At 36.4% G+C, this 12,336-nt stretch overlaps 1 protein-coding gene across 8 annotated transcripts in view; it reads left to right on the top strand.

Annotated features, from left to right (window-relative positions):
• Positions 1-12,336, top strand: part of LOC117382509 (R3H domain-containing protein 1-like) — an 85,841-nt gene that overhangs the window by 29,143 nt on the left and 44,362 nt on the right. For all 8 annotated transcript variants that reach the window (XM_055226996.1, XM_055226997.1, XM_055226974.1 and 5 more), the window contains 5 exons: positions 5,243-5,360; positions 8,277-8,355; positions 8,451-8,510; positions 10,688-10,828; positions 11,737-11,845. In XM_055226996.1, the coding sequence (XP_055082971.1) occupies positions 5,243-5,360; positions 8,277-8,355; positions 8,451-8,510; positions 10,688-10,828; positions 11,737-11,845 (507 nt within the window). The remainder of the gene's footprint in view (positions 1-5,242; positions 5,361-8,276; positions 8,356-8,450; positions 8,511-10,687; positions 10,829-11,736; positions 11,846-12,336) is intronic.

Here is a 12,336-nt window from a genome sequence, read left to right as displayed (position 1 = left end):
GGTTCCTTGATGTTAAAGCGCTTTGAGTGACCTAAAAGTGGAAAAAGTGCTATGAAAGTATGTGACCATTTAACATTTGTATAAAAAAGGCTGAATAAACTCACAATTCACTCCCAGGTAGCTAACTCACGCCATGTTCTCTCTTTTCTGCTCTTTTACGTATAAATTTTTTATAATCCTAATGAGTTTACTCATAAAAAATCTGTTTGATTAAGATGCCATCAACTGATTAATTGACTAAACGATTAAAGAAAACAAGCAATTTCAATTTTACAACTGCCATTTAGCCGAGATAGTTTGGTTAAGACTAGAGATAGGATCGGTTGGGCGATATATCAAAGCCGATATTTGGACTTTTTATCATATCAGCTATCGGTCTTTAATCTCTAACAACAGGACGATATTTTGTTTTGATCGATTTACTGCTTAGAAAATACACACAAAGCTTTATTTTAACACTTCAGTACAAAGAGACAACTGCACATTTTGAAGTGCAATATACTGCTTAAGTAAATATAGATGATAAACGATAATACTGAAACCAAACCATGAAGTAGAATTATTTACAAAAATTATGTTAAATATTAAATGAACAGCAGAATGCAACACTTAAGTAATTTGTTTGTATAATTTTAGTATCTACAGCTTAAATCTTATTATATTACTGAAAAAAATGACCAAAAATGTCCCACTACTACACAGAAAAGTACCACGATAAATACTAACCCCCAAAAATGATTGTTCCATTTATAATATATGGAACGATAAGTCGATATAGTCATTATTGTGACAGGCTTATGATACACAGCTCTCTTTTTGTGTTAAAAAATTGTCAGTTTGTAGTGAATTTAAATTGCATAGTTGGAGGAAATTAATCCATTTCGGCCCAAAAATATCGGTGGAACTCATCGGCCATTGGTTCCTCTGTATTCTAAACAACCAGTATCAATATCATGTACTCTGTAGTTTAGATCTATATAAACATATTCTAAATGTGATTCTTGTATTAGTTTGTCAGTTCATATTTCAGTCTTTTTGTCACTTCCCTTGGACGTGTTTGAAATTAAACATTTGAACGTATCCTATTATTAAAACATAAATCCCTAGACAGTTTCCCGTAATAATATCCTTTACCTCTTTAGATTCTTCCTTTTAAATATTTTTTTGGCGTACTTTAGTCCAGCTTTCTCTTCTTTCAACTTTTCTTCAAAACCTCTCCCAGCCCTGTACAAAAACACAAAGCTTTTATAGACATATAGACTGTTCCTACATTGTACCCCAGTCTCTTGTAATCAATGGATCGGGGGCTTTGAATGCTCGACTTCAGCTGTTTTTGTTTCAGATTGACAGCACGTTCATTAGGCATTCAGAGGACCGCCATTTTCACGCTGTTTTGCCTTTATCTCGAGGTAAATGCATGTCTCGGAACAAATGAGGCGGGCTAGCAAAACGCACGCACAACATCCCCAGCGGCTAGCGACGTCACAACGATGGTGGTATAAAAAAAGATTTTAAAAACGACAAGGAAAAAGAAGAAGAAAAAAAGACAACACACAAACTGGCTGCTGTCATCTCCTTCAGTACATAAATTCTCACCCGGGCAATTAGTCAGTCACGTTTCTCATTAGCATATTACATTTTGGCTTAGCTGCTAGCGGCTAAAGAACTAGCATCTCATTATCGTGCCTCGCAGCTGTTACACTTAACGGCTTCTTGAGTTCATGAGAATCATTATTATAAGCAGGAGTGGGATCAGTTGCAGTATTAGTAGTAGTTGGAGTAGTAATAATAGTAGTAGTAATTGGAATTTGTACATTGGCTTGTACTGGATTTGGTCCTGTTTGATCCCCATTTAGTCCTAATGTAGACTTGGTTGGTCCCTGTTCTAGTCCTGGTTTATTCCTGTTTAGTCCTGGTTTAGTCCTGGTTTAGACCTGGTTTAGTCCTGGTTTAGTCCTGGTTTAGTCCTGGTTGGGGGCTGTTCTAGTCCTGGTTTAGTCCTGGTTTAGTCCTGGTTTAGTCCTGGTTTAGTCCTGGTTTAGTCCTGGTTTAGTCCTGGTTTAGTCCTGGTTTAGTCCTGGTTTAGTCCTGGTTTAGTCCTGGTGTAGTCCTGGTGTAGTCCTGGTGTAATCCTGGTTTAGTCCTATTGTAGTCCTATTGTACTCCTGGTTTAGTCATGGTTTAGTCCCTGTTTAGTCCTGGTTTAGTCCTGGTTTAGTCTTGGTTTAGTCCTAGTGTAGTCCTAGTGTAGTCCTGGTTTACTCCTGGTTTAGTCCCGGTTTAGTCCTGGTTGGGCCCTGTTCTAGTCCTAGTTTAGTCCTGGTTTAGTCCTGTTCTAGTCCTGGTTTAGACCTGGTTGGGCCCTGGTTTAGTCCTGGTTGGGGGCTGTTCTAGTCCTGGTTTAGTCCTGGTTTAGTCCTGGTTTAGTCCTGGTTTAGTCCTGTTTAGTCCTGGTTTAGTCCTGGTCTAGTACCCCAGTAGTATGAGTAGTTTTAGTACAAGTTGTAGCAGTAATTCTAACTTGTTAACATTGACTTGTATACCATTATTCATTTTGTAGTACTTTCATTGAAGCTGCGTTCACACTTGATTTGGTCCTGGTTTGATCCCGGTTTAGTCCTAATCTAGATTTGGTTGGGTTTGGTTCTAGCTCTGGTTTAGTCCTGGTCTAGTTTGGGTTTAGTACCAGTTCTGTCCCAATTTCGATGCAGTGTTTGTGTGAATACAACTTATAATACATTTTTGGTTAATGAAAAAAATCCATTTGCGAAGTAGCCAGTAGCAGTATTAATAGTGGAATGCTAGCAGTAGTAGTAATGGTACTCCAATGGTATGGTATTATCCCAATTTCCACTCTGTTTTATGATTTTACATCAGATGCCCTGCACAGGACTCGTACCAACCATACACCATTGTACTTTTACTTTACTTCAAGGGCATAGTTGAGTACTTGAGTATTCATTTCATTCATACAACTGATTAGCATATTCTTGCCTTGCAGCTGTTACACAGACTACACTGAATGGCCCCACTGAGAACTAGTATTATGGGACAGTAGTAGGGGTAGTATCAATAGCAGTTGGAGTGGTAGTATTGTTAGTAGAAGTATGTTGTTTTGTAGGAGCATTACTTTTAGCTGTTTATAGACTTATTACATTAGATTTGGATAATAAACTCAGTGACCATGTAGATAGTAGTAGCAGCAATACAGATTATGGTTAAGTAGTAGTAGTAGTAGTGGTAGTAGGATTGCATAATACATAGCAATCAAAATAAAATCAAAACTGAGTTGACACAATTTTCAAGCTATAATTATTAAAATACTAGAATGTCCTTCGCAAAGAACACAATGTGTCTTTTTATAGAAAACTCTTGTAGCTGTAGTTTAGACCACTACAAACACATTCTGAAATCCATGGCATTAGCAGTAGCAGTGGTAGCAGTAGAACAACATTTACTTTACGCATAAATGTAGTCCATCACATTCATGATTAGCATAACACATTTCTGCTTAGCGGCTAACGCACATAGCATATCATTATCATGCCTCGCAGCTGTTACAAGGATCACATCCAATGACCTTTTTGCTTTATGAACCTCTCCACCATCTTTAACCCCCCACCTCCGCCTTCCACCTCCTTCTCATCATCTTGTATAATTTTATTTTCAAAACACGCGGTATCCCAAATGTTTGCTTTGCTTTGAGTTGTTTTTTAATCCACTTATGGTGCACTGGCAACCATTTCCTAGCTATTCAGTCTCCCCCTTTTGAAAACCGCCTGAAAAGCAAATCAGATACTTAGACTAGCGTGAGTGGGTGTTAAGTGTATGTGTGTGTGTATTCCGCTGTGAAGAAGAGGATTGTGGGTAAAAAAGAGAAGATAAAGAACAAAATAAGGCAGTTTTTAATAATAAGCTAGGTCCCAAAACGCCACGCCAGTCTTCTCCGACAGTTTGTGGCGTATTGATTTTGGAGATCTTTACAGTGGGGTGGACAAACAAGACCTGACTCAAAAATCGAAATAGATTGTGCTGCCTGCGCTGTTTAATTTAGCCGGGGGATTCATGTATTATTCACACGGTTAATAAAAACAAGCTAATCTGCCAGATTAATTGCCATAGCGATTTGGATTTCGCAATATAGCGTGCGATCCAAGAAGGATTGTGGGTAATCGAAAGTGTCTTGCATTCAGATATGGGGGGAATTTGTATTGAAATGAAAATGCTATTACTTCAATGAAGAATTAGAAGTAGAGATAAGAACTACCTTGATACATTTACTATTATCTTTATAGAAGATGTAGACGTGTGTTGTTTGCGCCAATCCCAGCCTTGGTTAAATATAGACAGGGGCGGCACCGGGGGGGGCTTGGGGGGGCACTGGCCTCCCCTTACAATTTTGATTAAAAATAGTTATATTATCGTTTAGAAATCACTACAGAGGCTAACTAGATTTCAACTTTTAAACCAGCAAAACAAACATGCTAGGGAGCAGGGGTATGCGCCATTGTTAAAACGCTCTAAATTAACGCACCAGGACTAAACCAGAATTAAAACAGGAATTGCCCAGATTAAACCAGGACTAAACCAGAAATAAAACAGGACAAACCTGGAGCGTGTTGCACCTACACAAGACCTTAGCGCCCCCTTTGCTCCTCAAACTAAAAATGCCTGGCGCCGCCCCTGTATGTAGAGGTAGGACACCTGGCGTAAAACGTGTATCAGTGCATATCGTTGCTTACTTTGAGACGGGTACATTAGTCTTTGTTGTTTATTACAATAGCAAAAGGAAAACGCATTGTCTTTCTATCAATTTTGCAACTATGATGTAATAAAAGCTACCTAAATCTTAAAGAGTTCACACAAAACAGTGATTGGCTCTATCCCACCGTCACTCTAGTACCATTACCAGCTCTGGTACAAATAGTCAGTTTCATTTGCATACAATTATAACAGTAAGTTTTATAAAATTGATATAAAAATGAGCTGAACTTGAACTCGAATTGGTTTTGGTTATCGGAGCGAGTACCGTTATTAACCTACAACCTCAGGCAAGCTATCCGAAAGCTGAACGCCTTTTATTTAATTGTCTTTTTAATATCCTGATGTTTAGCTAACCCTCATGGTCCTTAAACTGTTAAATTGGGAACACTTGAGAATATTTGAAAAGGAAAAAAAAAAAACTGAGTCTGTTTTTGTAATTTTTTCTTAATTTTATCTACATTTTTTTTTTTTTTTACAGGACGGATTCCCTCTGAAGGCGTTTGAAAAGGAGGAGAGGGGAACGCAGGACCAAGCCGAAAAAGAAAGCGACAAAATTGACAAACCCGAAAAGACGATTCGTAAAATGCTGTCTAGAGGTAAAGCACTTTTCAATAGGCTTTTAATGAATATGTTTTAATTAGTTTTTAAGGCAAAATTCCCCCTTTGAGAGACTTGTGAGAGCCGTGCCAGTAAACTTTTGTAATCACAGCTTTGCAGGAATACCCAACATGCACCTGGGGCCTCATTTAAAAACATTGACTTTTTCTTATGGCAAAATGTGAATTTATGGGTTAGAAACAACAGATGTGTACACTTTGCATATATGTGCAGTTCTTTTAGTGGCACCAGGGAAAGAAAATTTGAATATGACGCAATGCAGAGGTCTAATAATAAAGTAATCGATTAATTTACCAATCATTTTGAGTTTTAAAGCACTAAACCGTTGTGCATAATCTTACTTAATGTTTAAATTTGAAGATGGACTGTGTAACTTTTCTGATGCGGGGTCCGTTCTGTTCCAGGTGCTCAAAATTACTTTCTAAAACGCGCGTTCTTACTGTGATCAAGGTCGCCTCCGTAACTGACATACTTACATTTAATGCCATACTGTGAAATATTCCACATTAGTAATATCTAGTATCTAATTTCTATGCTAGTTTTAATATCGATTAGTGTCTGATTTTTGATCATTTTGACAACCCCAGCCCAACTCCAGTGTCTTAAACTTAAACATTTATCTTTCTTTGTATCGTTCTACTCGTTTGTCCAAAATCCCTCTTTTCTTCTCTATATAATGCCATTTTATTCATTCCTAAACAGTCATTGGCTGCATGTTTTATTTTGCTAACACTTAATAAACCCAAGCCTACGATGCCACTCAACTAAATCACCACCCTCTTATAATTATACCCTTACTTTACCCTCACCGTGTCATAACCTAAACATTTATCTTTCTTAGCAGTGTTCTCGTTCCTCTCGTTTGTCCGAAATCACTCCTTTTTTTTTTCCCTCTTTCCCCATCTTTTGAAATGGTATCTCATTATGGGCCGATAATTGGCGTGATTCAGTTAATTGCGACAAGGCTCAAGGTGTGAAGCAATTATGCGCACTCCCAAAGGCGAGAGGAGGTGTCACCAGCGCAGAGAAGGCACGCTCCAATTATAGAAACCAGACTAGCTAACGAAGGGGGGCTAGCTAGCGTTATATCCACGTCCCCCGCTCCCTCCACTTGCTACTCTACTTCACCAATTTACTGTGAAAAAACAAAAAGTTAGCTTGTTTTGAGTGAAATGAAAAGTACATGCATAGTTCAATCACAAAAGATAATATGAAAAAAAGCCTTAAAGGTGCTGTTTTTTTTCTTTTTTTTACCGTCTTTAAAACTATGAAAAACAGAAGTAGCCCATTGTGTGATCCAAAGTTATTCCTCACTTACCTTTTGCATTCTGAGCATCGTAATTATTCACACCAATGAGCTTATAAGTTCTTTTCACAACTTTGAAAGACCTGAGCGGCGTTTTGGTGTCACGATAAAGATGACAACAGCTAGCATGCTAATCGCAAACTTCCACATTCTTCCTGCACATTAATAAATTCAAGATATATGTAAAATTTGAATATTAATCACGCACTATGGAACTTTTGTAGTTGCTTGCTATTGCTTTGCCTACCATATTTCACTGCATGGCATTAGCGTTCATCTATCTCCATGGAGACGAGAAGCTTATGGCACAAGGTCAGCTTACAGATCAGCTCTATGAAGTAGCTACACTGCGCTCAGAAGGAATACAATACGTGTTTTGCTATTAAAAAATACATGTAAGTGAATAAATGCTAGATAAGTTTAACACCATACTGTGGAACATTACAGGCATACAGGCAAAGCAATAACATCTGATTAGAGACCGGCAAGTGGCGGACCCCCCACCACAATTCCACAGTGCTCCTTTAATCAAATCGATTTTTTAATGATCATATTAATGTTTATTTCAAGTTTAACAAGTCTCCAGTCTCATCCTGTTCTGTTATTTCCTTGTATTTTTGGAGGTTGTCATCAGAGTTACGTGAGCTCTTTTCCTCTAATTTCTTAAATGGCTCGGCTGGCAGTCCTTCAGCTTTTTGTTTTTCTCATTCAAACACAAAAGCAGCTCAAAATGGTGTCCCGTCAACACTGTACCCCCTCTGTGAAGTTTTCAACCACACTATTATTCCATTTTCCTGGCAAATGCAGAGTGACTATTTGATTAATTTGCATATCAATAATCCAAACAAGCATTTTATTACGTGTTCATCATTCATTTGGTGAGTTAACAGACTGGAACAGTTTAGAAAATTACATTTAGAAGCTCAATTAGGCCATTTATGACTGCGTTGTCTATTTTTCCTAATGCTAGTGTTAGTGTATAGGCTTATAATTATTTCTGCATTTGTTTATTTGCAAGATATCTCCAAAAATGATTGTTTAATTTTGATTTAATTCATTTTTAAGAAAGGCTAGGAGACGAGTAAGCGATAGCCCTTTGTTATTTAATGAGATTTAATAGAGAACAAACCAACTCATTAACCAACTTGTTCCATTTTAAACTATATATTGAGGGATGTAGATGTTTTATCCTATTTCTGGCCCTTGTAGATATTATTATTCTAGGAAAGAACCATTGCATTTGCAGATTGGTGTATTGTGGCTTTTTACATACTTGCTTGTCTGTTAATAAGTAAGCTAACTAAAGCAATAATTTGCAAAGAACATATTACATCACCTGTTACTTTTATACGGATTTGGAAAACTTGAACCATTCTGTGTCATTACAACTAAGGGCCAATGTACTAACTCTAAACATATGCAGTAACTAAGTAAAAACGATATATTTTAGTGGATTCTTTTGGTTTAGGGAAAGACATACTTGGTGCTATGATCTAAAGTAAGCATTTACCCCTATACTAGCAGACATTTTATATAAATTATGTTCAAAATATCTTTTATTTAACTGTGTGTGTGTTTTTTTTTCCAGATTCCAGCCAAGACTACACAGACTCAACTGGAATAGATCTGCACGAGTTCCTGGTGAACACGCTAAAAGGCAATCCAAGGTTTGAAAATCACTAACAAATAAATCTTATATTTCACTTGACACCAAAATATATTGAATTATGTTTCGAATAACACTTGCGTGTGTTCATTTCAGGGATCGAATTATGTTACTCAAACTGGAACAGGACATTTTGGACTTCATCAGCAATAATGAGTAAGGATGGACCTGCTACATTCATTGGAAAACTAAAATATTTCCACTCAAAAAGCTTTGATAGTTATACATACTAAAACGAATACTACAATTTCAAAAGCGATTTCAACATTAAGGAAAAGGCCTCAAAACCAATTTTGAAACCGGAATAATGATAAAAAACAGATTATATATAGATAATAGAACTTAATTTTCAACACAAAACAAATGAGTTATTTTACTAGTTCTGATACAGATCTAAACTATTCTAAAACCATTAAGGAAATTTCAGATTTTGTGCTATAAATATGATATTTTTCCAGTATTGATACTTGTTCAAATGGTGAGTCAAATGATTTTGCATTGAATATTATCTGGATATTGTGTTATTTATATTTTTTATTTAAATTTTTTGACAACCTTAGTCACATTCATGCCACTTAGGGCTGCAGTGTGGCTATTATCACATAGATTGATTTATTTTTTTGTTTGTTTTGTAAATGTTTTCAAAGTAGGATTTATGAAAGTAATCTAACACGGGGTTAAAAAAGACATTTGAGAGAATATAAATAGTTAAACTAATACAAGAATCCCATGCATTTCAGAACATGTTTGTAGCGGTCTAAACTATACTAAGCAGCTTTTGCAGAATGAGACCCCATGGACACACAGGGAGGGCATCTGACACACAGGGAGGGCATCTGACACGCACGGAGGGCATCTGACACACATGGCCATTTCAGAACATATTTGCAGCAGTCTAAACTACAGAGCTAGCAGCTTTTACACATAATTTTATCCACAATTTGATAATGATCTCAACTCAAATTTACCCAAAATTTGAGTTTTTGTTATAGCAGTGGCTTATCTCAAAACAACAATTCAATATGTTGACATCCATACAATATAGTTATCATCATGACAAGTCCAAGTAAGAAAAATGGACATAATAAGTAAGCACTGCATTGTTTTATTAGATTAAAAACGGTGAGAAATGGGAGACGGGCGGATACACACTGCACAGATGGATCCTGGTACTCAGACACGTCTTTGCTTCATGTCACACAATTAAGACACAACAGCTGCTGGAGCTGTTGATGAAGACTACAACTGTCTGAATCCATCACATAGAATAATACTCAAGCAGGATAACTGTGTGAAAAGGCTATTGTGATGGCAAAAACTGCAGCCGTAGTAGTAGCAGTCGTAGTCGCAGTAGTAGTCGTCATCGTATAACATTACGAAAAGACTTTTGTGATCCTAAAAGACAATTATAGTGACAGGCCTAGAGATGTAATGTTTTGTTTGTTCATAACCAAATATAACACATTTTGAAGTTCGATATATTACAGAAGTAAACTTAGACGATAAACGATAAACTAATTTACGCAATTTAAACCACAAACACTATTCTAAATCTACAACATTGTTAAAAATCATGAGCTGCAATAAATCAACAGCCGAATGAAGCACTTTAGTTCTTTAGTATTTAGTTTGCATCTGTAATGAGTCATAGAAGTTATTTATTCAACCTTTTATGGCTTAAATGTTATCATATAGTCAAAAAAAAACAACAAAATTTTCCACTACTGTAAAGAAAAAGTAACATGGTAAATATTGACCCCCAAAAAATATAGTTCCAGCTTTCATATACTGAACAATAATGCAATATAGTGATTATCATGACAGGTCTAGACATCGGGCATCTATTAACGGCTTTAAAAAGAAAAAGGAGTGAACTGAAATTATTTTGTGAATCTCTGAATGGAAGTAGTACCGGTAGTCGTTGTTCTAGTTGTAGTTTTGTTAAATCCAGTTGATGAAAGGGCAGACAACAACAAGTGTTTCCATCTGGACATTTTTTTAAAGCCAAATTTCTGCTAAAGTTGAGTGAAGTACGTCTGACAGCTGCGCTATGTTTTGTTTTGGTTCATTTGGACGCTTAAACTTTGACTCCACCCAAACTATAATGCTGCAACGAGCTTCTGGCTTTAGGGATTCTCATCAGAACACACAAAGATCACAACTCACATTAACCTTCACATTAAATATATTTACTTTTATATAATGTCGCCAGTACTACAGACAAAAAGTATCATTTGTGTTACCAATTTTTCTTCAGATTGTTATGATTTGACTATAGAGGGCTACCACAGAAGGAGCTTGTATCTAAACGTCTTCGTCTTTTTAACTTATAGGAGCCAGCAGAGGAAGTTCCCGCCCATGTCGTCCTATCACCGGATGCTGTTACACAGAGTGGCTGCATATTTCGGCATGGACCACAATGTAGACCCCAGCGGCAAGTCTGTGGTCATCAACAAGACCTCCAACACTAGAATGTGAGAAGACAAATGTACATTATAATCTCTAAATCAAGTAATGTGCAAAGCCTTTAGACAATTATGGTGGAAAATTGTGTTGACTAAAGCTACTAAACTGTGTTCAACTGAAGGTGTTTAAGTCTTAGAAGGTAAAAATAAAGATTCAAAGACATCCAAATTACATAAAGTAATGAAAAAATGTGGAAAAGGCTAGTTCACTTTCCATTTGAATGCTCGGAGTAAGTTTATGTTGCCATCTGCTGGTGACAGTAGGAAAGGCACCTTGTTGAAATGGGAAATTAGCAGCACATCTTCAATAATGGGATGCTTTATTATGAAAACATTTGTTCCCTACTTAATGACATCAAATTCAAAAACATTCTTCACTAAGTATGTTATTTATGTCCAGTTCACTGTTAGATTATGTATGTTTTTTAAAATGAGCTAATCATTGCATTGTATTATTCACAACAATAACAACAAAAACCCTCTCACCCTAAACCAGTCCTTAAAATGGTGTCTGCAAAATCTTTCTACCATGTTATAATGTTATTCCCTCATCAAAAACATGCCTGAAGAGGTGCCATCTATGCATGTTTACATAATTTAGGGATCTCTCCTAAAAAAACAAAAAAAAAACCCTGAAACATATTTAACATTTTAATACATTGTTTTCATCAAATATAGCATTTTCAAAAGAATAAAGGGTAATGGTGATGAATATATCTACTGCATCTATGTAATACCCCCACTTTAAGTACAATGTAATTACTTACTGTTTTTACAGATTGTTACACTTGTGCTACATTGTACTTAGTGAGCATATCCGAATGAAGTTGTACCCATCACTTTTTTTCCTTACATATGGCTTTGTCAGCATCTGCCTCAAATTAAGCTGCCACTCTTTCACTCTGTTTCGTCGACAGCCCCGATCAGAAATTCTCAGAGCACATCAAGGATGACAGGACGGACGATTTTCAGAAGCGCTACATTCTGAAACGAGACAACTCCAGCTTTGATCCAGAAGACATCACGGTACTTTGTTTTTATTTTTTGTATTTTTGTATTTTTTCTTTCCTCCATCAAGCTGTCACTTTTATTACTGACATGTTGGTTGGAGTTGTAGCACAATCTGGCGGGAATGACATAGCTGCTAAAGAAGTTTGTGTGTATTTTTGTGTTGCTGAAAATCCTGTGTTCGTGCTGAGCTTGTTTGAAAATTGACAAGAGCAAATTGATGGAGGAGTCCAAGTATAACAGTTTGTGTAGCCACTGTAGACATCATTATATGGTGCGGTTTGGTTTGGCAACACTATAATAACTGCACTTCTACTGGCCTTAATAAAACATGAACAGAGACTTAATTAATAATGAACAAATAGTTTATTAAGCATGATTCAGGGTTTGTAACTGTTTAATTAATATCCTAATCCTGGATCATTCTTATAATGTTTATATAATGGCAGTTTTTTTGTTTTTTTTTCCACAAGAATATCTCTTTCCATGAGCGGGCTTGCCTCTCCACA

This window comes from Periophthalmus magnuspinnatus, chromosome 2 (genome assembly GCF_009829125.3).
Source record: "Periophthalmus magnuspinnatus isolate fPerMag1 chromosome 2, fPerMag1.2.pri, whole genome shotgun sequence".
NCBI lineage: Eukaryota > Metazoa > Chordata > Actinopteri > Gobiiformes > Gobiidae > Periophthalmus > Periophthalmus magnuspinnatus.
This window is presented reverse-complemented; position numbering and strand designations above follow the sequence as displayed.